The 25,382-nt window shown below is 40.2% G+C and overlaps 1 protein-coding gene across 6 annotated transcripts in view; it reads left to right on the top strand.

Annotated features, from left to right (window-relative positions):
- The window catches only part of ZBED1 (zinc finger BED-type containing 1), a 180,701-nt gene that overhangs the window by 118,116 nt on the left and 37,203 nt on the right, over positions 1-25,382 (top strand). For 4 of the 6 annotated variants that reach the window (XR_011136614.1, XM_068922158.1, XM_068922140.1 and 1 more), the window contains exon 5: positions 9,005-9,212. Coding sequence is in view for 5 of the 6 variants with exons in the window: in XM_068922158.1 (XP_068778259.1) it covers positions 9,005-9,212 (208 nt within the window). In the remaining variant the exon portion in view is untranslated. The remainder of the gene's footprint in view (positions 1-9,004; positions 9,213-25,382) is intronic. The other 2 variants (XM_068922149.1, XM_068922164.1) reach the window with 1 other exon arrangement.

Below are 25,382 nucleotides of genomic sequence, written 5' to 3' on the forward strand. Positions count from 1 at the left end.
AGCCTATCTGGGTGCGTTTTGTCAGACGTAGCACCATGCTGTGCTGCTTAGGATACGCAGCTCAGCTTGTTCAGAGCCATTGAGGACTGCGCAATTCTAACATTTCCCTAATGCCTAGATGTTTAGCAGCATTCATCCTCCAAAGTTTTTATTAAAATTGAATAGCGTTGTTGTCTGCCAGAATGGTGTGTGTATCCTATATAAAGAGATCAAATTTGTTATAAAAGATCTGTTTTTTAGCAGAATAGCAAAATATTTTAGAAGAGCAACTTCACACTAGTTTGGACTGTCAAAGTGTAAGGATTTCATTCATGAAAATCCTGATTTTTTTCGATACTATCTTTGTCTTTCTAATTATTTCGAAAGCTTTTTCTGTGCTTATGTTATCAAATATTTTGTGAGACAGCAAATATCTCAGGCTCCACATGCTTCAGGTTCTTGACCCATTTGCTTTTATGTCCTGAATGTGAATTTTTTATCAGTGGAAGACAGATACAAAATTCAGCTATTGATGGATTAGGAAAATCAACCTGTTCTACTGAAGTGTGGGACATTTGCCACTGGCTTTTCTCAGAGGCAGGAAGGAACCGTGCTTTATTCTTACCTAATCCTCTCATACGTTTTAGGTAAAAGTTTTTTTTTTTTTTTTGAACACATTGCAAAACAAGATATTTTACTTTTAACAGAACCTCCTATTGAATGAAAAAGCCATGGCTGACTTTCCTGTTCGGATTGTGAGCTGATAACTCATATTTGTGCCTAACTCAAACAGCGAAACAGTGGCAGAGCATAAGTTTAGGAAAAATGTTTTTGCCAGCTAGACCCAATTATGAATGCTCTGTTTTATTATAGTGTAAAAATAACGCCTCAGTTGTGGATCAGATTTCCTTTTTTTAACTAACTCATTTTCCAGAGAACTAACCTGTGCTTTGTGTACTCACTATGTAGCAGCATGACATTGAATCAGAAAGTGAGGAATACTTTTCAAGGACACATTTGCAGCCTTTTCAGATTTGTGCTGAACCTACCAAGATTTGGTCGTTTGCTGCTCTTATAGGCCTTGCATGTGAATTGTCTATATGTTTTTTTCTTTTTTTTTAAACTTCTCATAAACTTAGCACTTGCCTTCACTGGAAAGATGCATTGTTTTGTCTCTGTTGGCAGGGCTAATACCGTCCACTTCTCCCTTGTAGGCGTTATCATGAGAGATAATTTTCAGTTCCTTATTAATTAGTCAAACGTTTAATGTTTGGACTAAAAGTTTCCATATCAAGTATCTGCCTTAGGCTAATTTATTTTTATTTAATTTTTGTGATGCCAGCTAAAAGTGTTTATCTGTTTCTACAAACTGCAAGAAAAACATTTTTTTTGTTTTTGCTTTTTTTTTTTATTATGTCAAAGTTGACAGCAAATTTCGTTAAAAAAGCTCTAGTGTTATCATATTTTGGAATGTACTTTGACGTTATCATATGTTGCCTTTTTGTCAGAAATGGATGAACCTTTTGCCACTTGTAGAATCTTCCCACTCTGGGTCAAGTCTGAAGCCCATTAAGCACTGTACTTGCAAATAATCTTTTACGTTTTAATAGCTAAAGATTTTGCCTGTATCAGGCATGTCCTAACTTGGGACTGAGCAAGTCTTTCCCTTGGAATCACAACCCTGAGCTGCTGCAGGAAACAGTGTGCGCAGGCAAAGGCACTGGCACTGGTGCTTTGGCCATTCTCTTGTGCTCTCCCTGGTTACCGCTGAGTTGTGGTGGAGATGAGCATGATGGCTGGCCTCAGGTCTCTCCATCATGCAGATTTGGGGGCTTGGCTCCTCTTCCACCTCTGCGCCAAGTTTCTGTCCCATGAAAAACAAACTACTGGGTGGGGAGAGGTGGACGGGGGGTGGTTTACATCTGGGTTTTACCTCGATATAGAGCTGGGTTGTGACCGTGGAGCTGGGGCATGATTTCAGCATCTTCAGTACCTAAATTTCTCACTGCATGGGGCTAGTGACCAAATCTCACTGGAAGGGCTGGCTCTTGCATTTTTAGACATAAGGACAAATCTGTAGCGTGGAAGATGAAGAAACCTGCTTTGAATGCAAATGGGGCAAGAGCAAAACTTCCAAGAGGCATAGATTTGTACAAGGAGTCTAATATGGGCAGAACTGAAATAGAAAAGAGGCAATTGAGGATTTGAGGGTTTAGAGCACTCAGATTGGGTGTAATGAGGGACAGACAGTAGAAAACTGAGTGAAGAGCTGACAGGGGAGTAGGACTGTCACATGGGAAACACTAGGTTGGAGAAAAATGTGATTGCAATAGGTTTGTTTTTGCTGATTAGGAGACTTTTAAAGAGAATTATGCTATAAATGCAGGGTAAATTCTTGTTCAATATTAAGAAATTCATAAGAGAGAGCAAGTAGTGGGAGGGAGCTGGGGTGGGTAGTGGGAAAGAAGAGAGGCATTATGTATGTTTGAACTATCGGAGAGGTCTCAGTCAGAGTTTGTAAAAGATTAGACACCAAATAATCTACAAGAATGTGAATTATCTTGATGACTGGATTCTCTGTTGTGTGCAGACTGAATCAAGCTTTTCTTGCAGTTAGGGAATTCTTGGCTGATCTCTTATTTGTGGGTTTACTAACATTTAGCAGAGAGAAGAATTCTTCCTTTCAGAGGGGATGTGATGAGAATCTCTCTTCTGTCTAGCCACTAATTTTGACAGAACTTGTAGCAATTAATTCTCATCTACCCCTGTGTCTCAAATGCTTAAAACTGAACAGGGGATTCAGAAGTTGTTGCTGGGAGTCCCAGAGACACAGATCATGGCTCTGTGAGCAAATGAGTCTTAAAAGCGAGGAAAGGATGAGACAGGTGTGCGACTGGCAGATTCCTGCAGGATACGGCAGGAGATCTCACGAGATACAGACACAAAGGAGTTAGAGTGGCTGGATAAGAAAATCAGGGACAACGAATGTACTGTTTGTAAGGAGGTATGGAGGCAGATGTAACTGATATGCATGTCTGGGGCTGAACCTCTCCCCTCCTTCCCTCACACAGTTTGTTCCCTGATAAGATCAGTGTCAGGTCACCTGATTTTGGTGGTAAAGGAGGGAGGATAACACAGCTCAGAATTTAGGCTGGGAAAAAGGCATGCCATCGTTGGCTTCAGCAGGGCCATGCCTTGTGCTGGTGTATGGAGCTGGGGAATTGCCAGGAAGCCAGTGTGCTGAAATGGGAGTGTGCAGTACACAACCTCCTTGACAGGAGCTAGTGGGAACTTGCTCAGTCCTGGAATGGAGATTTGGGCAGATTAACGTGGAAGAAACTTGTTCTGGGAAGAGGCAGAAGAATCCAAATTTGCTGCAGACGACTCCCCTCCACAATCTAGGACTTGGGTCCCAGCATTCCCTTACTTTTGACACCAGATTATGAAACCTGTTTTTGCGATGTCCTTTCTCCTCCAGTGAAGGTCCACTCACGGGAGACTGTCTGGCTACTGAGCCAGCCAGACTGACAGCAGATGTCCTAGCCATCTCTCTGAGGGACTGAATCTACTGATGTGGATTCTAGGTGTTGTCTGGTGTCATCGTTATGCCATGTGACAAAATTGCTTGCTTTTCTTTTGCTTCCCCTCAGATTGCTTTAGGAAACTGCATATACATATATTCAGAACTCTGTAAGATATTAAGAAGTGCAAGAATTAGAACTACCTACACAAGTCCCTCTGGGGAAATAGGAAATAGGACTGTATCGTGAGAGACCTATATCAAACTTAATCTGTTTTTTTTAACTCTTTGAATTCTTGTCTTTTCGACTTTCATATATTATTAGTCTAAGTTTCTATGTGTGGGCGTGTCTACAGTCTGAATGCTTCCCTGGGATACAAACAGATGTATAGTACCAGCACAGTGCTCTGGACATAGTTATGCAAGCGATGCTTCGTAGTGGTGCTGTAAGTCCACCTCTCTGCAGCCCAAACAAGGCATGCTGTTATATAGGTACAGAGATATTCATTCCCCTGTAGCTGTTCCTGTTTAGGAGAGAAATGGGCTATGCTATTACACAGCTAGATAGATCCATTGATAGATCTTTTTGATGGCGTATGTGTGTGCAGAGTAGACCTATTTTGGAACTATATTAAAGTGAGATGGGCTGCCTTCTATACCTGCATTCTTGAGGAAAAAGATCATGCTACTAAGTGAACTGACTACACCAATACGAAGTCCGTCTGTCAAAAAGGCCTTGTGCTTTCATATGGAATCACTCTTTCTCTATTCTTTATCCCTTAGGGAAGTTTTTTGGTGCAATATATCTCTCTTTCTTACTTGTAAATAGCAAGAATTAGGTGAATGTGCTTACATAGGTTCATCTCTTGCTCTGAAGGCATTACGTGTTAATGTATGCAACTGACCTCTTGCGTTGACTCTCCAGCTTTTGCTTGCCAGGTGTAAAAAGACTTGTCTCTGTACCCTGTTCCATGAGCCTAGCTGGGAAGGAAGACATTTTGATGTACATCTAGAAGAGAGATTTAAAATCTTGCCTGGTTTGTGTTTGATTTATTTAAAGTGAGTTTGAGAGAAATACCTTTAAAAATGTCCAAGTACTGTAAATAAATCTAAGTGAATGAAATGCTTGTATTTTTAAAGCTTTTAAAGCATATTTTATAATAGAGCTGATGAATGTTTTGTGCAAAGGGTGGTACAGGAATTATAGCAATGTTTACCATTATCAGCAGTAGAGGCATGGCACAAATTTTCCTATGCCATCCTATAAAAATACCTTATGCATGCATATAATATTTATGCCTGCCACAAACTTTTTAGTCATGCTGTGTTCAAAACTAGATTCATTATGCTTTTAAAATGCTGTGCAACTAATTCATTGATGGATCCCAATCAAAAAGTTTCATTAGAAACTTTTATAGAAAATCATGATAAATGACTGATTACAAAGACAATGCTCTTGAGGTGCATACATTTACTGAGAGAAAATTATCCTCAATGTTCTCTACTGAATAGGCATCATAACAAAAAAAGGAAAAAAGAGCTTTTTATTAAGTATATCAAATGAAAATATGTGCAACTTGAACATACTATGATAGGTACATAACTGCAGCACATTAGAATGTAGCACTATATCTACAGTAAGAACAGTCTTCTAGAATAGTTGTGCTGCAAAATATTTTCTGTATTCTAATTTATTTCTAGTCTTGCAAGATCACGGATCAGTGTGGCATTTAGAAGGTTTTTTGCATGCATACTCTTAGTTCTTTCCCTGAATATTCCAATAATAATAGCTAATCAATTGCAAAGCAAAAGCTCATTATCAGCCTACTTATTAATTCATTTTCTAGTGCCATGCTCAGATCAGGGATGGCTTTTTAAACAAAGCCTTCTGGAAACAGTCCAGCTAAATCAGAGAGGAGAACCTATAAGAGAGTTGCATCAGAACCAAGGTGTGTAACCTTAATGGTCTGTATGCTGCCATTTCAAATTTCACATCCACTCCAAAAGCACTGAGGAGACTGACTAATCATAATAAAAGTCAGAAAGATACTTGTTGTATGGATTCCATACCAGAAGGTTAAGCAAAACCATTCTTAGTTGCAAAGAAGAAGTAAAATGAAAAAAAATGCATGTTTTCATCGGTATTGCCTTAACTGGAAGAAGAAAAAATAGAAACATCTCTCATTCTTAGAGCTCACCGTTCAGTCCTTTGAGTAAAGCTAATGACATTTCTGGACAAAAGAAAATCAATAGCATGCCACTTTTAGTATCTACTGAATGTTAGGTAGTTAATAATTTAAAAAAGAGAGCTTGTTGCTACACTTAACGAGGCTTTTCCTTTTGTCAGAAAAACAATCAGGTTCGGTTGGGTGTTCCTATACCCATGCACTCTCTCTCTCAGTAAATTAAAATGGCTCCTCCTCAACAAAGAGAAAGTGCCCTCATATTGGAGGGCAACATTTTTTGATAGGCTTGATATGAACTACCTTAAAGTTGAGAGCCTTAAAAAAACCCTCCATCTTTCAAATATGTTATTGAGTTAATAATTACTTGAATAGCTCTTAAAGACAAAAAGGAAGTTAAAGTACGAATAAATGCAAGTAGGGGTGATTATGTTCGCTCAAGGACTTTCCCACACTTTATGCTTAATGGTAGCTCTTACAAAATGACCAGAATGATTTTGGGAAACGTGTATCTTATACATAGGGTATTGCATGAGTGTGAATTTTCTCTGTCTCCCAGCCTGAGCTCAGATCTGTTTTCTGCATACAGAATGCACAGTGCAGATGGTGGATACTAATTGGGGTGGAGAGCAAAGCCTCTCTGTGCTCTCGAAATCCCATGCCTTTCTGGAGGTCAAGGGGCCAGTCAGTGTACAGGCAGCCCATGGGTCTATCTACTGAGTAACAGTCTCCCCAGGTTTACCTGCTGGTTATGCTGCAAAGCAGAACAGCTGTAGCAGCCATCTACAGTGCTTCTGGTCTCTTCCGACCAGAGAATTTCTCTCTCCTTCCTTCTGGCTCAGGCTGCAGAGATGGAGAAGCATTATAGTGAGCCCTGCAGCAGCTTGGGCAGATGCAGCAGAGCCGTTGGGGTTTGCTCTGCAAGTGCTGTTTCATGTTCACCTCACTTTTTCGGACTTAGATTTTATCAGCGTTGCTGCAAATAAACTTATTGTGAGCTGGCAATACTGCTTCCTCCCCTTTTTTCCAAGCCTCAAAGCTTTTGAGGGTAGGATGGGCTTCAGAGGGATGCAAATCATTTGCTTGTACCAACCCCAGTTTTCAAAGATGCAGTGTTGTTCCCATCTGCCCTCCAATAGCTCCTGCCAAGCCATGTGTCTGCTAAACTCCCACTGCAGTAGGGTGAGACTTTATCTGGGAGCTCAGTTTTTTGCCTTTCCTGCCCTTTTCCTTCTTCCCTCCTTTCCTTCAGAAAAAAGAAAACTCTGAGTTGCAGCAGAAGTTGTCGCACATTTGTGTCTCTCTGCACTCTTCCTGTCAGTGTTTAGTCCAGGTCACTCTTCTGGATATAATTATGTGCTACATAAGCAGAAGTATAGAGGAGAAGGAAATCTTTTCCTTTTTCAACTATGTGAGCAGTTGCAACATTCATCAGAATAAGTGCCGTCAAGGAAGAAAGAGAATACAATGGGACATCCAAACAAACGGTCTTTAGTTTGTGTCTTTCCATTATTAAAGATGAGATTTGACATTCAGAGCAACCAAATTTTCCTGTCATTCTGAGGCATCAAGGAAAATGGTTGTAATGACAGAGGTATATGCCAAGAAGAGCTTTGGCAGAGCCAAATCATGTAATTTCTATTGCATTTCTTGCATTATTTTATCAGCCAGCTGAATGGAAGAGGATTTTGCTAATGTCCAGTCTTAAGCTCTCTGTATAAGAGTACATTATGTCACATGTGAACCTTTCATTTGCTCTGTTTCCACTCTGGCCTTCTATCTTCTCGTGTTCCTTCCCTTTATTCATGCTTCTTCTCGAGTTGTCTTCCTCTTACTTTCCCACTTTTGTTTTCTTGTCTATCTGTTGTGTTTTACACTTTTTGTTTGCTTCCTTTCACCATTGCTCTTAACCCATCTCCCTCATACATCCTTTCTCCTAACTGTATAAAACAGCAGTCTGTACAAACAGGAAAACTGGTAAATTCCACCCCTACAAAATGACCGTGATTCGCTCTGGACTGTGCTTTCACAAAGAGCCCGCTGTGTCTTCAATATGTGGGCCCATTAAGCACTAGCCAGCCTATAGGTATAAGACAGAATTGCTATGGATGTTGATCACGTTGAAAAGATACCTAAAACTTATTCTGTTCAGTCTGAGCAGCCAGTAAGAAAGCAGAATTATCTGACAGTTGCCTACCCCAAAAGAAGGAGTGGTGCAGATGCACAATATGTAATTTAAAATGGTAACTTAATATGCTGTCATCAATCTGAAGTCAAGAAATGGAACGGTAAAGGGTTTCTAATGGACATATGAAGCTGTTCGAGGGTGAAGCTTTTAGATCCATGAGCAGAAGTGACTTTTCTGCTGTATCATATTCTTGAGTTTTAGCGAGAAGATAAATGGCTTGCAACATTATTCTCCATGAGTCACATACATCTGCATTTAAATTGCAAAGGTCAGGTCCACCTGTACAATAGTTAAATATCAATTAAATATGAAAAATTTATAGCATTTGAGTCCACATTATAATTGAATGGGATAGCTATCCCATGCAGAGTGCCAGTACACAGTATAGTTTATACAGTAGCTCAGGATTTTCTGCAAAATGCTGAAATCAACATTGAATGTTAGGGATTTAGATACTTATTTTAGGCACTGAGTTTGAAACCTGTGGTTTGTAGAAATATATGCCAAAATATTGCCAAAATAAGCATTCATGAAGTTGTTTCAATGTGCATCTGTATGTAAACCTAGTTATTAATACATAGTGGGTAAATTTACTACATCTTTTCTCACCCGCACCAAAGAGAAATTGCAGATTTTAACCAAAGACAGAGCAAGTCTTTAAGCTCCAGCCAGGACTCAGCAGAAAGCTGTCTGGGAGACCAAATCTAGGCCTGGTCTTGCCTCTCCTGCTATGAGCTTTTTGATGGAGGGAATGTTGTTGGGATCTCCCAGCTCCTACCTATCCTAGGTAGATTTATTATTGCCATGGATCTGCAGTGTTGAGTTCTGGCAAGCCAACAGTGGGCTAAATAAACTTTTAATGTCTTCAAAACACTTTTCACAAATGAACTCATTTGTCTTCACAGTGGTGCAGGGACAGAGGGGGTCAATCCACCTGTTTTCTGGATAAAGGAACTGAATTGGATTTTCTCAGCAGAAATCAATTAGTTTCAGCTTTACACTTCACATGCCATCACCAATCACTCGTCAGTCTAAATTCTGTGTTTACACAGTGCAGCGTGGGATCTATGTTGCTTCTGTTTTGCTTCTTCTCTGAAATAAATCAACAGATTTTACCTCTACTTGCTCCTGCAGCAGGGGTGATGCTGGTCCCTGAAAGGAAGACAGAGGATGGATTTGAGGAGCACTTCGGCTTGAACTACTTGGGACACTTCCTGTTGACTAACCTCCTCTTGGATACGCTGAAGCAATCAGGAACGCACAGTCACAACGCTAGAATCATCACTGTGTCATCAGCCACCCATTATGTAGGCAAATTGCACCTGGATGACTTACAAAGCAGGTACCAATCCATTTTTAGTATTCATAAATCTGCAGTGAGGGCATGTAGATTAAACTCAATGGAAATTGTTGCTGAATACTGACTGTGTATGTAGTGGGGAGGGATTGACTGTTTTTAAAATTAGCAATACTCTCCAAGCAGTTGCTGATATCTTTCAGGCTTAAACAAAGCTTTCAGCCTTCAGTCAAAAATACAAATAATTTATAACCTGGTAAACTGAGTCTTTTATCATGAACCTTGAAAGCTTTGCTTCCTTTCTAGTATTTAAACTGTAGTGATGGCTGCAGTGTAGAGTCTAGCCTTGCCATTGCCTAGTTAGGGAGACTGTATAACTGGGATGCTGTAAAATGGCTTGGGTGAATGCTAATAGACTTCATCCTCAAGTAAATATCTGCCGAGAACTGTGTGCACGGAGGCCCTGATCCTGCCTTCGGACAGGTGCAGACAGATGTCTGTGGCTGTTCACTCTTCTCCAGCGCGGTGCAGCGCTGCTGGGGCATGTCCCAGCACTCTGACGATGGGCTTCAGCCCTGCTGGGAGCCCAGGATGTTGCTCTGGCATAGCCAGCTGGCTGCACCTTCCTGGCTGGCTTTCAGCTGTGCCCAACCCACACACGTCTGCTGCTCCTTCCTCCCTGGCAGCGCTGCCCGCTGGCACTCAGCTCCCCTTGTGCCAGCCTGCAGCTGGCTGTGCCCCAGCCCTGCCAGCTGGCAGAGGCCGTGGCCCGTTTCAGATGGCAGTCCTCCTGCTCCGGCATCCGGACCGGCTGCCTGCCTCCCCGTTGCCTCTAACCTCTGGCTTATCTCGGACACTCAGCGCTTCCCATCCCACCTCCGCCTCCATGGCAGCTACCAACTGCTCCTAGCTTCCTGGAGTCCTCCCCATCCCTGGGCTGTGCCACCCATCCCTGCTGTGCTTGTCGTCTCCTAGAGCAGCCCCATGAGTCAGTGAGCCCCACTTGAGCCCCACTTCTTGCCTGTGTCACTCTCCGAGCTTTCCTGAAGTGATGAAGAACGGAAAGTTTATTGAGATCCAAATAACCCCATCTTCTTATTCTACATCTATGAAGCTGCATGACCGTATTCTGTGCAGCTGAATATCTACGGAATTTTTTTAACATTAGGAGGATGCCAAATGATGCAGTGAATATCTATTCTCATACAGGAACTGTGTAGCAAAGTTTAGTTAACTGAGGAATGAGCAGGATAACTGAGATAGATAAACTAAAAATTTTCCACATGCAGTCACTTATGGAAATTACTTGTTTACTAGCAAGCTCAATTAGAGTCTTTCTTCTGGTCCACTTCAAAGAATTTCTGCTAGTATAAAGGGACTCTGAGTTTTACATCATTTCTGTGTTGAAACTGTGTCTCAGTTCTCAGCTTTTAACAAGGACTTTGGCAAGTATTTAGAGGCACCTGGCCTGAGGTTTCGTTTGGAACAAAGAGTAAAATTGTATGGCTGAGCTATTTCCACTACATGTTTTACATATGAATGCTGCATTAAGCATGTCAAACTTTCTCTTTAACTTCTGATTACATACCAGGGCATCAGTTTTATTACAAGCACATTGTTTAAACTCTGCAGAGTAGTAGCAGTTTAATCTCTTGCCTGTAAAACAACCACAGGAAATTACCCTTACTCTTCCCTTGATGTATATATTCATTGTTTCTGATGTGGTGTGCTGGATGGCAGCACGCAAGGGGACTAAGGGGAGTGTAATTAGTATTTCTTTGGGGTAAAGTGCAGAATGCAAAATTAAATGTGGCTGTTCTGGGTCTCTAGATAACAGTAGTTTCCTTGATTATAGCAAAACCTTGTACTGTGCCTCTTTAGCTTGGGATCATCCTTATCTGTAGTTCATTATTATTAACTCATATTTTAAAGGAACCAGAAATGTTTCCGTTAGAAAAGTTGTTGCTGAGCGTGAACATGACCAATCTGATGAACTGCCCCCAGAAAATAACAAAAAAGTGACATTTACCCACAGCTTTTATGCCCATACCTACCCTTTTGCATTTCAATTTTATTGATGTAAGAAGAGACATAAAGGAGGACAGAACGTGACTGATTTTGTACCCTCTTCTCCATGTGATGTCTGGAATAGCTGGGAGCTGGTAGTGCTACCATACATGTATACAAGCATATATGTGCACCAGTGGCTTCAAGAGCTCCTGTGGTTTGAGCTTCAAACCTTTTCTTGGTTCAGCTGGAAGAGCATGCTCCCTTTTTTTTTCTAAGCCTAACTGCTGATAGGCTTCCACATGGGAGAATTGTTAGTTCTCTCATAAATGATGCTGCTAAAGACAGTGAGATTATTTTCATGTTTGAAAATATGCTTGCAGGGTGAGAGAGTGGCTTAGCAACGCTGGAGGACTGTTGCAAGGTACCATACACAGACACTATCTACATCATGAGACCCTGGAGATACCTTGTGATTCAGAGTAATATTTAAGAGCTTTAATAGATGCAATAGAGACACCCATGGTAAACACTATGATATGACAATGTTCCATGAATTGCCATAGTTTTCCAGTGATGGCATCCCTCATTTTCGCAGTTCTTGTCAATGTGAAATCTTTTTAAAAGTCTTATACTGGTTTTTTCCTTATTTTGAGTTGCAGTAGTTGGCCATAATTTGTTTTGCGACTTGGGTCTGTGTTCCTTGATTGGTTGGTCACGGGAAGGCAGCAAAACAATTTGGAGTCATTTACTCATAATGGAGAAAGGGGACTTTCTGCTGGAAAATTATTAATAGCAGTGGACTGAATTGTTTACCATACCCTTGTATCATCATTCACAGATTTTGGTTGGGCCAAACTGGAGGTGAGTAATGGTAGCAGAGGAGGGATCCATCCATCAAACACAACAGAGAAGGAAAGGCAGAGGACTGTGTTGACATAAAGGAAGAGGAAATGGAGGTTTAGTTCTCTGCTTTATCACAGATTTTCTATAGGATCATTCTCCCACTCCGGAGACTTTGGGTGTCCAATCACAGCTGTGGCCATAGCTCCTGAACTTATTTTGCTTGTTCTTGCTTCTCAGAATTCTGATTTGAACTCAGAAGTCATCCTTATCACAGTGACCACAGGGCAATGGGATAAGACATAGTTCCAGTGCAGGGACAGGAATAATATTAAATATAGCTTGTGCTAGTATCTTCCACATTTCCTCTTTCATTTGTTTTCTACCGTTTCACCTTTCTGATTTAGCCCATATTTCTCCTTTCTCTTTTTCGCAGGAGCATTAATTTACATCTTTCTTGATTTTTCCTTGGCTGTTAAATTATTTTCTTCCTTTGTTATCTCTCCCTTCATGCTTACCTACTTGATTTCTGTATTCATAGGTTCATCTTCACCTTTGTATTTTCAGTGTTTCTCTTTCCATTGCTTTTTCCCTCCCTATCTCATCCTTTTTTCTCTTCATTTTTATTTCCACTCTCCAATTAATTTCTTCTTCTTCTCTCCGTTTCTTCTCTTATCTTCTGCTCCCCAACCCCAGTCCAATTTCTTTCCTACAAATGTCATTTCATCCCCTTCCTGCTCATCCTCTTCTCACACACGCACACCACTAAAAGAGACATAGCATGGGTACATCAAGGCAGGACAGAGCTTGTTCCATGTGTGTTATTGGAAATACAAACTCACCAGAGCAATGACTGTTCTCCCAGTTCTTTTGCTGAAGGATATATGAAGAACATCAAACACTTTTTTGTGGTCTTTTAGATCCAGATCATTTTCAACAGAAATCACATGAGTCGACAAGGAGATCCCTAAGGCAAATCGTTCTCCTTCATCCCTACTTCGAATACTACTGTTTTCAAGAAGGTGAAAGTTTAACAGAAACACTTTCTGCAACCATTTCAACAATGGTGATTCAAGCAATTGCATTCCGACTAATACAATTTGCACTCTAACAGTAGAACAGCATAACTCTCATGCTTTTTATTCCTCTTTTGCGCGACTTAAATAATACCCTAAAGTATGAGAAAAAAAAATATGGCCACAGCAGACCATGGCTGTCTGTTTCTAGCAAATGTTTTCAGAACATAGTGCCATCTTCTCCATTTCAGGTAGACTTGAACAGTACCTCACAATTCATGGTGTTCTTATAAGACAGGGATAGAGGACTCTCCTTCAAGTACTCTGCCTACCAAAGAAAGAGGGAACTTAAGGAAAAAATCAAGAAAAAAAGACCTTATTCCTTTTCCCTAGCTGTAGAAGTGCTTTCCCTTGTGTCATACTCACTCAAATGTCCTCTCTTTCCCAGAGGTTAGCAGCATCTTTGTGTCTTCTGTCTTGGTTTTTCTCTATGACTAACTATACCTTTCATCCTCTTCTCTTTTTGCTTGCCAAATGGGGCCTGTAATGCTGTGAATCACAGATTTATGAACTCCTCAGCCACAGTAACAGAGCTCCTTTTCTGGTCCAGGTCTCCTGTACATTTAGGAACAACACTTTCTCTGCTCTCCTTCCTCTGCACTGTTACTGCAAAGGGAGCTAATGGTTTTTTGTAATTCTCCAAGCTGATGCAGTCCCCAGGTAATTTCTGTGCTTTTTCCCCTGTAGCCCCAGTGCATGAATCATATCAGGGACAACAGAGATTGAAGTGAAAGAAATTTCAGAAATCCCAGCTGCATCATGTGCATCCTAGCTGGTGTCAGATTGAGCAAACAGCTCTGCCTAGAATGAGAGAGGATGCTGGGGAGATGAGGCAGCTCCGGTTAATCTCTTCTGCTAGGCAGTTCATAAGGGGTGTAGCAGAGGCTGTTGCACACTGCTGGGAAAATCTGTCTTGCAAAGTGTCTGGATACCTCTTGCTCTTGGATAAATAGTCTCCTTCATCATGGCTTCCCGTGTGTATCTGATGTTTGCTGGTAAATGAAGTCGCAATTAAATCTGAGGGAAAAGTTGAAGATTTTGTCTCAGAAGTATTGCTGAGATTTTGAAAATATCATCCATGAATAGCAATGGAAAAATAAAATATCAGATGTTTTTGTGAAATATTAATACATTTTTTCAGATCAAAAACATTTATTTCAGTGATCTCAAAATATTTTGTTTCAAATTTAGTTTGTAATAATATTTTGAAGTAAAATGTTGATCAAACTGAAACTCCAGACCTTTAATTTAAAATTCATCCTATTGAAGTAAGATGCTTTCATCTGTTTCAAAGCACTTTTTTATTTGGACATTTGTTTAAACATTTTCACTTGAATGATTTTATGAGTCAGTATTGTTAAAAATGAACACTTTTGGGAAACTTCCCAAATGGCCCCTGTACCTCTTCATGACTGATCTGCCACCTGTAGCTGCTTAACTCTCTCCTTATGGGAGAATTTGTGGAATCTAAGTTCAAATCTCCACTCTCTTTAATTCAAGCAAAAGCAGATGTGAAGTTGGTGTAGCATAATAGTAGCACAATATTGTTGTTTTATTTCTATTTTTATAAACAATAATGAAAATTTATAAAATGAAGTAAGAGGGATTTTAAATATTTCCCTTTTATCTGTTAATACATTTTAGTCATTACTGAGGTCTTTCACAGTGACATATAGAGAGTTGTGTCTCTGGACTAGTTCAATTAGTACTACTACAAAATTAATAAAATTATGTGAAAATGATAGAAATGGTAATCATAAAAGATTTTTCTAGACAGGAAGATGCACGTTATTATAGATTCTATTTCATTTGGGAATATGATTTTTTGTTTGTGTTGTATCTTTTAGACAGCTGTCCCACAATGGCTTTTATTGTATGTTATGATTCTATTTACTAGATGAATTACACTCTCTTGACAGGACCAAATACTAAGTACTGCATGCTGCTGTTTTCAGTTAAAGTGCCCTTCCTGCAACATGCTTCCAAGCTTTACTGTGTATAGCTAGATGATTATGTATTCACTGGTATAAATATTCAAATGCTTACTGCATCTACATAATGATATTTTAGTCTTTTTTTGCAGAAGATTTTTTGTATAAGTGGAAAAGGATTTGCTGATTGGCAAAATGATCCCTTCCTTTTGCAGCAATTAGTGTTAATTGCAAAAATTGACTTGGTGGCCTGGAAAATTAGTGTTCTGGTGAAGGCACAGATCTCAAATATTATGAATTAATTTAAAAAAAAAGGGGGGCTATTTTATCAGAAGACCACTTCTCTCATCAGTCCAAAAATGGGATTTAAGTTTGTATGTAGTGTGTCTTTTCTCTGTTGCAAGCCACAGGTAATCCAAATCCATTCCTGCAGTGCAGAATGAAGGTAAATTTTTGTCAAAATATCAACTTTTGAAAGTTTTAATTTTAAATTTATTGGTGTACTTTTGTTCTATCTAATCAAAATACTCTTAGGGTTCATTGCTATTCTGAAAAAAACAATAATAATGTGTCACCAGAATCACAAAGATAATACCAGAATTTAATGTATTCTGGAAAATTAAATATAGCTATTTTATAGGTCACAATGTTAAACTGCTTCTTGTCTAAAAGGGATTCATGGTCTTAATGATGCATTATTAATAACAGCTAATGATTTAATAGGACGAAAAGTTTCTAAGCAAATTCAAAAATGCAATGTGTTTGGAGGTATTTGATAATATGAGTATTACTGCTACTCAGCCTCTCCCTCTTCAGTGGGCTGAATGGGTAAAATCCACTCTTGGTAGCATAAAAGACAATGGATCTCATACATGTGCTATTTTCTGAAACAACAAGACAGTTCAATGATAATTTGAAAGTTAATGTACTGTGCTAGTCTGACAGAGAAGGCAAAAGGGACTTGCAGAGAATATGGAGCAGAGATAGATTGTCACCCTTGAGAGGTGAAGGTTAGTTTAACATCTCCCTATGAGCAGAAACACTCATTAAGGCTGAGTGAAGCTTAAAAGCTTTGGAGTTCAATTCTGGGCACTTATTCAAATTTTTTTAGCATGTCCTCTCAATTGCTTCAGCTCCCACCATTCTCACAATACCTTTTCAGCAGTGTTATCCTTTGAGCTGTGTAGTGTATCTGGGGAAAGCTAGCACAGTTGCCTGTAAATCCCCAGAATAATATGTTGAGGGATGCAGTCAAAATGTTCAGCTTGCCTTCAGCAAATCTCCTCTGGGTTCAGCAATGTTATTGCTCCTAGTTCTTTGCAACCAAACAGCCCTGATACAGCAAGTGCATTAGGATGAGAAGCTGTAGTGGAGGGACTCAAAGGCAGATTTCTGCCTCTGCAATTAAAATGGTAACTCTTAACCTCTTCTCTGCTCCTCACCCTAAACCTTTCCTTACAGGAAAGTAAAACTTAGTCTATTCAAAAGACCAGAAACAGGTCTTATGACCAAACAGAATTTTCTGTAAAAATTGTGTTTTTCTATGGAAAAAAAATATATATTCTAAATAAAATAAGTCATTGTAAAACTAAAATATTTTAGCCCACAGTAGTTCTAGTACTGCTAAAATGTCTTATGATAGTTTTTGCTTCATTGCTCCATTTCGTCTGTTCTCATTATGTGTAAGGTGCTGCGGTTGCACTGCATTTTCCTTAATGGGAAATAAGAACCAATTGTACACTGCACTATTTTAGCTTCCCAAGCAGGATAAAGGCTGAGGTGCCCTGTGGATCACTGTAGCTTTCTGAGAGGTCTAAGAGCCTTTAATCGTGATGCTAGCTGTAACATGGCACTGCAGAAATGTCCAAATTAAAATATTCTAATTTTTACATAAAGTATTTTGGTTCTCAGCTCAAAGTGGTTTTTCAGTATCTGAATTTCCACCAAAAGTCAATCAATCTGTCAGTCTAGGTGCATCTTTTAATTATTTTTTCCAGAGAGCTCTGGCCAACCTGTTTTTGTCCAATTCTATATTGGACTGATTAAAGAGGTTTGTTCAGCTTTGTACTGGAATAACAGTGAGTTGAGCCGCATGCCCATGTGGGAGGGATGGGGTGAGCAGGCGTGATGGAGGTGGTGGAGGAGGAGGAGGAGAGTAAGACAGTCCCAGGGCCAGCCTGCATCAGCCTAAGCTGCCAGGGAGCTGCCCTAGAAGCAAGGCCACTGAGCAAGCGCTGAAGAAGCAGAGAAGCTCTGTGACTGTATGTTGATTTTTCAGGGTTTGGTCACAAAACTTCTTGTTAGTGTGTCCTGGACCGCCTGTGTGACTTCATTTCTGGTGTGTTATGTAAGGGGAAGAGATCTCATGTGCTCTTCACTGAGATTTCATGGGCTCTGGCCCCAGGCCCTGCCCCTACCTAGGAAATACTTAATTTTCCATTACCAATAATGCAGAGCCCTGTTTAGAGTGTTCCAGGGTGACATAATATTGGGAAATTTAAAAAACAGCTTTAAGGCTGGATGGTGGAGAAAGTGATTACTGTCACTGTCTCTTAAGGCAGTTGAAAATAACCAGTTTGTAGTGCTGGTTACAGACCACGGTGAGCCACAGTTAGTTATTAGTTTCTTGCAGTTTGAAGAGAATTTTTTTGTAGCAAATGTAGTTTAATGGCAAACCAAAATGATGCAGAGAAAAAAGGCCATAACCTAACAACCCTCAGATAAAGAAGAGAAGCATCTTACTGGATTGCTTTTACTGTTTGCTAGTTTCCTTGTTTAGGTTTCTGAAGTAAAACACCCTCCTTTACAGGCTATTTTCATACACTTATTTATATCCCATATCTTTTCTAAAAGTGGCTGAAGGCCTGTAGCAACATACAATCTCACATAAACTAAGGCCTTTCCCATTGCATCTGGACAACCAGTCATTTCATGGGTGCAGGGAACTTACACGTTTGAATCTCTCCTGTACCTGTTGGCATTTCAATTGTATTTCTTCTTTAACCTAGGTGTCTTCCAGCAGAAGGGGAAGACTTTCCATGACTAATTTTAGGAGATGTGTTACTTGTTTATTAGCTTGTTCCTTCTCTTAATTCAGTTACTGGGATTTAGTAAGTTTTATGTCTGTTTGAAGCTGTGGTGTTCTTCTCCTAAGTATGTAAGGAAACACTGAGAAAGCAGAAGTTACTAGATTGCTTTAACAAACAAAAACTGATGTTTAAAATTATTTTGGGGTGTCAGAGTTGATAATCTTCTGTTGCTCTATGCCATCACTCTGTCCACAGAAGCTTTCTACAAAGTAGTTACAGACATCTGTGAGCAAAAGAGATTTTGTAGTCTTTGTGCACGTTCAAGCTGTATTTCCCCTGGTAAGACAGGCCAGTCCTTCAGTATATTGAACATTTGCGCCTGTAGAACACGTTCGGTTCCTCTTCAAGTCCAAGGTAGTGCAGTAGGTTTGGCCTATAGCAAAATGAAAGCTTATGTTATTTTCACATAGATCGACTAATTTCACATAGTCTAGTGAAAATCCACTTATTACATTTGGTGACTAGGCTGGACTTTAAATGGCAGCATTTTCTTATACATAAACAGGCTCTACAGTTCCCTTTCACTCCCAGAAACTCAGAATCTGCAGCTGCTCTGCAAACACTAAGCTGGTTTTAAGATGATTTTATCAAAATGGAAATAAGATTTTGGATTGCTCAGGTTATTACTAGGCCTCTATCTGTGTTCCTATGGAAGGAGAGAAGAAACTATAAGAAGACATCTTGCTTCTTTGAACTTAAAAGCTCTGTTGTAGGAGAGTGAGGAAACTTTCTTCGTAAGTGGGTGGAGAGTGCCTCAGAGCTCTTCTTGATTTAATGCAAGAGATAATCTGAAAACATGTGTGTCAATCTTCAATTACATGAGATCCAGATTATCCCAGAGATAATACAAAAAGATATGTGGCAGTTAAGTTTCCCCATTGACTCAAAAGGGTCACGAGGACACAGAATGTAGGTTTCAGAGCTCTGATCTCCTTGGCTGCATGTTTCATACATTTGAGAATTTATATTCAGCACATAGTAATGGAGCTGCACACGGCAAGGCAATCAGTAGCGCAGAAGAAAGGCTCTTGACATCTCACCTGCCTACATTAGGAGGAGAGGTCGGCCATGGGTAAATGATGCATTCATTCCATCAGGATGGCAGTAATGCTCATCATGGCAAACCCCTGCTAATTTTACCTTTTAGAAGTACTTTTAATAATATGAACCTTCTAGGTTCCTTCACTAGCTGCAGTCCTCTAAAGTCCTTTAATTTTTGTTCATTCTACATTTCCTACATGTTATAAGAAGGGGCTAGTCACTGAATGCCATGCATTTATGCAGCAAGGTACTGAAAGTTGGGAAGCAATGGCTTTTTGAGAAAAGGAGGAGCTTCCAGCTTGTGGCTCTTACTGAACTCTGTATGAAGCCTAAGCCAGGAGTCATTGACTTCCTGAGAAGTGAACTACTGCTAATAGACCATCAGCAGCAATATACCTCTTAAAGAGTGCGTCTCCCAGCTCTGAGCTTTTACCTTTATGCTTATCCTCTAATTTGAGGAAGAAAAATACTATCTTATCACTTTCTGAAAGATTTCAGACCAAACTCAGTTTTGGCCAAGGCTATGTGTGAGCAGCGCATGGAGTGGCTCACTGCAGGGAGAGGGAGAAGCTCTGAGATGTGGTTAGTCTCAGGCATTACTTTGTCTGTGGGTCAGCACAATATACCCAGCCAGGCAGGCTGGAAAAGTGCAGTCTTGTCTCTGGCTGGTCAGGTAATCCTGTTGCTGCCAACTAACCCATGAAGTGTTTGCTTTTCAGCTTGTGTAGAACCACTAATTTAATTTATCAGTCTAGTGTTTTTCCTTTCCAGTGTGCCCATCACAGGCTTAAGAGAGCACTTCAGGAGTCACTGCTATCTGAGTGCTTATTGGTTCAAATTACTGTGGCCAGTGCATTTGAGTTCAGACATAAGGGGGTATGCTAAGGCTGCTTTTACTTTTATATGTATAAATATTTCTAAATATATAATCACTTTTTTAAAAAAAAGTTACGTATGAAGTAAATGCACAAAATATACCTGAAGAAGTAATTGGCCCATAATTGGCCAGTGGACACCCAAGATACCCAGGCATGTATGTGAAATAGGTAACTGCGCAGCAGGCTATACCGGTAGCTGCGATTAGCAGCAGGACAACTACAGTACAAAATACAACTATAACACAATCTAAATAAGTATATATGTGAACTACTTAGATTTTAGATCTGTTCTATTAATGCGTATGTTTGTTTCTTTCAATTAGCAAGACATCATTTTTCAGTGGCAATATTCTAATTTCTCCAGTTGTCTTTTCTCCATCTTTGTACTTTCTTTTTTTTGTATTGAGGGAAAAATCACAGTAGATGAGACTTAGGAAAAGTGTACACAGGATAAATATTTGTAGTACAGTCAGGAAATATGCATAAATCTAAGGACCAATATTTAGAACTCAGGCTTTAGTTTATCGTAAAAAGACAGAAAAAAATGCTTATGAGAACCAGAAAAGACATACCTATATTCTGCAATATATTTCTGTAGCTGCCTTAAAACAAACTGGAAAATCTATCAGAAGTCTTGAAAAATCTTGCATTACACTCCCTAGACAAAGAAAATTTAAGTTTATGAAAGCTTTATGACTATTTAATAATAGTCTTTATATTCTTGACTAAGCAATGGTGATGATGTATTGCAAGATTAATACATAAATCATTAAAATACTTAAGTTTTTTTAACACAGCAAGTCTGTATTTTGCTTGATTCACTGATTCATCCTAAGGCAGATATTGAAATTTTGTGTGGCCTTTCATTAGAAACTCCAGCATGTCACCCACATTTTGCATCACTTCTCTTTTAATGGAGCACATGACGATCTGGTTGTTCTGCAGTTTGATCTTAGTGCACTCTGCCCTCCAGCCAGATTAACACACTGGAAATTGGTGAGTGTGATGACTGATGAGGAGGAGATGTCATATACAAGACAAATGCAGTGTAAAAGAGGTTCATGTCAGAAAAATCGTACTGCTAGCACCAGCCAGGTTAAATATAGCTGTATATTGCTCGGCACAGTCACATGGCTTCTGAGCCTTTTCTTCAAGTAAGATGTGGTGGGGAAAGGAAAGGGTGGAATTGTTGTGCCCTTCTTCCAGTCAGTGTGTATCAGCTTCCTTCCACGTGTATGCATAAGGCAAAAATCAATTGTTAATGAAAATGAAAAAATAGACTGCAGTGTAGGAGTCTGTACATGGTTGGTACAGAGAAAACAGGCTGTGCTGATCAGCAATTTTGACTCCCCCGTTACTCAGTGGGTCCCTTGAGCTGATTTAATATTGTAGCCTAAGCCTGATACCATTGGACTATGATGGGAGATCTGAACAGAATACAGACCGACTAAAGCCAGCCAAAAGAGAAACCAGAATAAAAAGTGGTAGTCACGGGAAGTGGTAAACCAGGATTCAGTTTTCAAACTTGTATAATGTCTGAGTCCATGCTTAAGCACCTAATTAGCCACTGCAGGCTCCGGTTTGAAAATTGGCTTCTCATTGCTGTGTACAAATACATTGCCCCAGCATGCCAGGGAGACTGCTGCTGGAGACAGCACAATGGGGAAGAGTTGTAAAATCGGCTTCTGATGGAAGCTACTTGGGAAAAGAAAAAAATCACCAAACCACAAAGCATTCACTCCAAAATTGAATAGTTATTTATTTTGTTTTGGCAAAAATACAAAATAACTCCTTTCTCTTCTCATCCCTAATTTTTGCAGTGAAAATTCAAGCTTGTCAGTCTATGCTGCAAAAAAATCTTAAAATGAAAATAATGGTTTCTGCTAAAAGTTATTGGTACAGAAAATGTATAACCTGCCTTATCCTGATCCTTTATTCGTCGGGACAGAATCAATGAAAGGTTCTTTTTAAAAGAAGAAGAAGGTATTGTATATTGCTGCTTGCTTGGCTGGGTTTCAAAGCAACTAATTAAATTCTGTCTGCTTTAACTTTTCCTACAGTTTCCATTTAGTGAACTGTGAGTTGTCCTATTTCTTCTGCACCAACAGGGCCAAATGCTCTAGGGGACATCCCCCCAGAGGAGACTCCTTTCCATGGTAGGAAGAGTCATCACTGTGGGCCACAGAGAGGCCCACTCAAATGAGTGGATGGGCATGAGCTTCTCCAGTTGGTTGTCAGCCACACCACTCTTTCCCACTGGACGTCTTCCCACCAAATCCATGCTCGCTACCTTCCCTGCTCTGCTTTTGCCAGCTGCTGACTATGCAGTGGCCAGCCATGGTCATGACGTGCTATCTGGCTTAGCTAGAGACTGCTGGACAGTATTTATTATGATGGATACTTAGGCCGTTGATCACCTGTATCTCCTGGCTTTCTGGCTGACCTGCCAGCAAGTGTATATACCATCTGGCTGGAAGCTACAAGTCTTTTGCCTGGCCCCGCAGTTAGGAAGGACAGTTCCTCTGACTGAGAGCTTGCCCTCACTGCGAGGTGTTGATAGCCTGAATCCTCAGCAAGCCAGACGTCGCAGGCACCTCTCATACACTGCTGTGCCAATGAAGCTGGCTGGCAAGCTACTTGCTGGCTGTACGTTATTTAGCCTCTTCTATACACACACATTTTAAAAGGCTTTTAGAGACTTCAGAAAAGGAAGGGGATGTGGAAATGTGTAATGTTGCCAACGTTATTGCATTATTTAACATATAACTATAGTTTCATTCGGTGCTGAAAATATACAGAAAGAGCATAGAGAGAGACTAGATCTAGATGCATAGGCTTTAAAGCCAGGTCATTCCACGTGTAGGAATACAAGTATGTGCATGGGAGATGCACTTATGGTACAGGAGCATACGTGAAGGAAATGAGACATTTTTCAGATTCTTAAACTCAAGACTAGATGTAATGAAACTAAGTAACCATTTTTTTTTCAGTGTGTAATTTAACTATCATGAAACAATGTTAAGCAAAGAATAAGCTTAATAAGACTGGGCCTCACAAATAAAACAGTGGTTCAACTAAAATACTCATCAACTCTGTGTCACAGATTATTCCTCTGTTTCATATAGTCCAGTAATATCAGATTCCTGAAAAGGAAAAAACATATGCATACAAAAAGTGGAAAGAGTGCAGGTAAACAGCATGGGGGTGCTGTCAAAAGTGTCTACTCTGTGTATCAAGTTTTACATCCTTCATCTCTATAGTATACTATTGAAGTCTGATTCCCTGCTGCCTTGGAAATTATTTGCATCTCTGCACTGTGATATAGAAGGCTTCCATACTGATTGGATGGCTTTTTATATCTTCTAAGCACTCATGTTTCCCTGACATAGGAAACCTATGAAGCACATATGTTTCCCTGCATATCATTCCCTGATATGCAAAGCATAAGTCTTTTGAGGATCTGGTCCTTGTAGTTTGTGCTTCATTGCCACAAGGTAAGTTAAAACAGCACTCACACAGCATGTGGGAATGGGAAGTCATGGGGAGTTTTCACTGTCCTTCTATGCAGATCCTGAGGGTTATTGAAGGCCAGACTAGACCCAGACTGAACAAGTTAGAGTAGTCCCTAACCCTGCTTCTCTGTGAACTGCTTGCCAAACAAGATCACTGTAATTCAATACAGTAAGTCTCGTCCCATGCCCTAGCTTATGTTCTCCCCTGATGAGGGAATGGTGGCACTGGTGGAGAAATGCCAGGATGCACCAGGCTGCATCATGAAGGCTGCTTCAGATAAGCACTTGCCATGGGTAGCATTAGATCTGCCTTGTATTGCAGCACAAGGGAAGCTAGTAGTGGCTGAGGATCTGGCCTTTTGAGTTAAAAGGGTTGAAACGTGCATGAGGCGTAAAGTGACGTTCTGAGTGTCTCAGATGAGGATATGGACATTACTGAATTTAAAATATAACTGCAATTCCCTGGCTAATGCTAAGTCACTTTTATAGTCATGCAGTGATTTATTTTTAAAACAGCCCATTTTACCTTGAGGCACAGGTGATATCTTTATAATAACGAAGCTACGTTATCCAGCATGTAACAGCTCAGGCCGTTGGTTGGTATGAGGGCTTTTTATGATCTTCTGTCCTTTTATATTCTCTCTCAAATTATATAATGCTTTCATTGCCTATTTGTTTGTGTTTCTCTTGAACAAGAATAGAGCAGAAAAAAGAAGAGATGAACTGGAGATTTAATGCTGTTGTCTTTTACTTCCTGTAGCTGAGCTGTTAGATATATCATAGTGTCTCCAAGTTTCTGAGTCCGTTCAGATAATGCTAACAGTTAAATCGCTTCAGTAGCCTTATACCTCTGCAGACACCCAGCCTGTTTGCTAGCATCCAAGAGTTTCTATGGTGAAGTGTACAGAATGTTATAAATTAGATATTGAATGAAAATGAGATAGTGAAAAGAATTCTGAGAAATATTGACTGTTTGGTCTCTGCATAATAAAAACTTTGCATGTAATAATAACCACAGAAAACTCAGGGCAGGCTTTTCTGCAGAACAGGAACATCGTTAGCTTTGATGTTTGTTGTGCTAAGGATGAAGCTGTAGTCTGCTGCTGTCACAGTGGCAGGACAACAAGCAGAGGGAAGGCAAGAGCTGGGAAAGAGAGATCTGCCTCTGGTTGGGTACTCCTCTATCTTTGCTCCTCCAGCAGTAGTTGCTGCCCTGCAGGCTCTAACCCCAGTCTCCCTATCAGCAGCAGCAAGTAGCACACCTCCCCAGGCTCCAGCATAGGCAAAAGAGGATGAGGATCATCGTTGTTTTGCTGCCCCCAGGAGTCTGTAGCTCCAGGCACCTGCCTGTTTTGCCTGTGAACTGCCTACAATGCTAGGAATTACCTCTGGCTCTACTAAGCACACAAAGGTTAAATGAAAGGCCTGTAGTAATAACAAGAGTGAATTGGCATGGAATAGGAGTTTGTGGAAGTGATGCCAAGGCCCCTCTCGGGATGAGCATTTTATGTGACATGCCTGTTAATCTGCCCAGAACTAGCCCGCTCGTTTAAAAAACAGTGCTGCCTGCATGAAGTGGAACACAACTAATCAGCAGTTCCTAAAAAGTTTGACTCGAAAGAAAGGCAAATTCAGCACCCAGATTGAGAGAGGTGCATGGGAGTCTCAAGAGGTAATGATTTGCCCTAACTCTCAGCGTTTGCGTATTTGTGCATCAGCACTGTACCTTCTGTTTGGCACAGGCCCAGCCCAGGCAGCTTTCTCTGTTCAAAGAGTTGTACATGATGTAATTGCAGTTACTTACATCATAGGCAGCAACTCTCCTTGCCCCATCTTTT

Source organism: Struthio camelus, chromosome 1 (genome assembly GCF_040807025.1).
Source record: "Struthio camelus isolate bStrCam1 chromosome 1, bStrCam1.hap1, whole genome shotgun sequence".
Taxonomy (NCBI): Eukaryota; Metazoa; Chordata; class Aves; order Struthioniformes; family Struthionidae; genus Struthio; species Struthio camelus.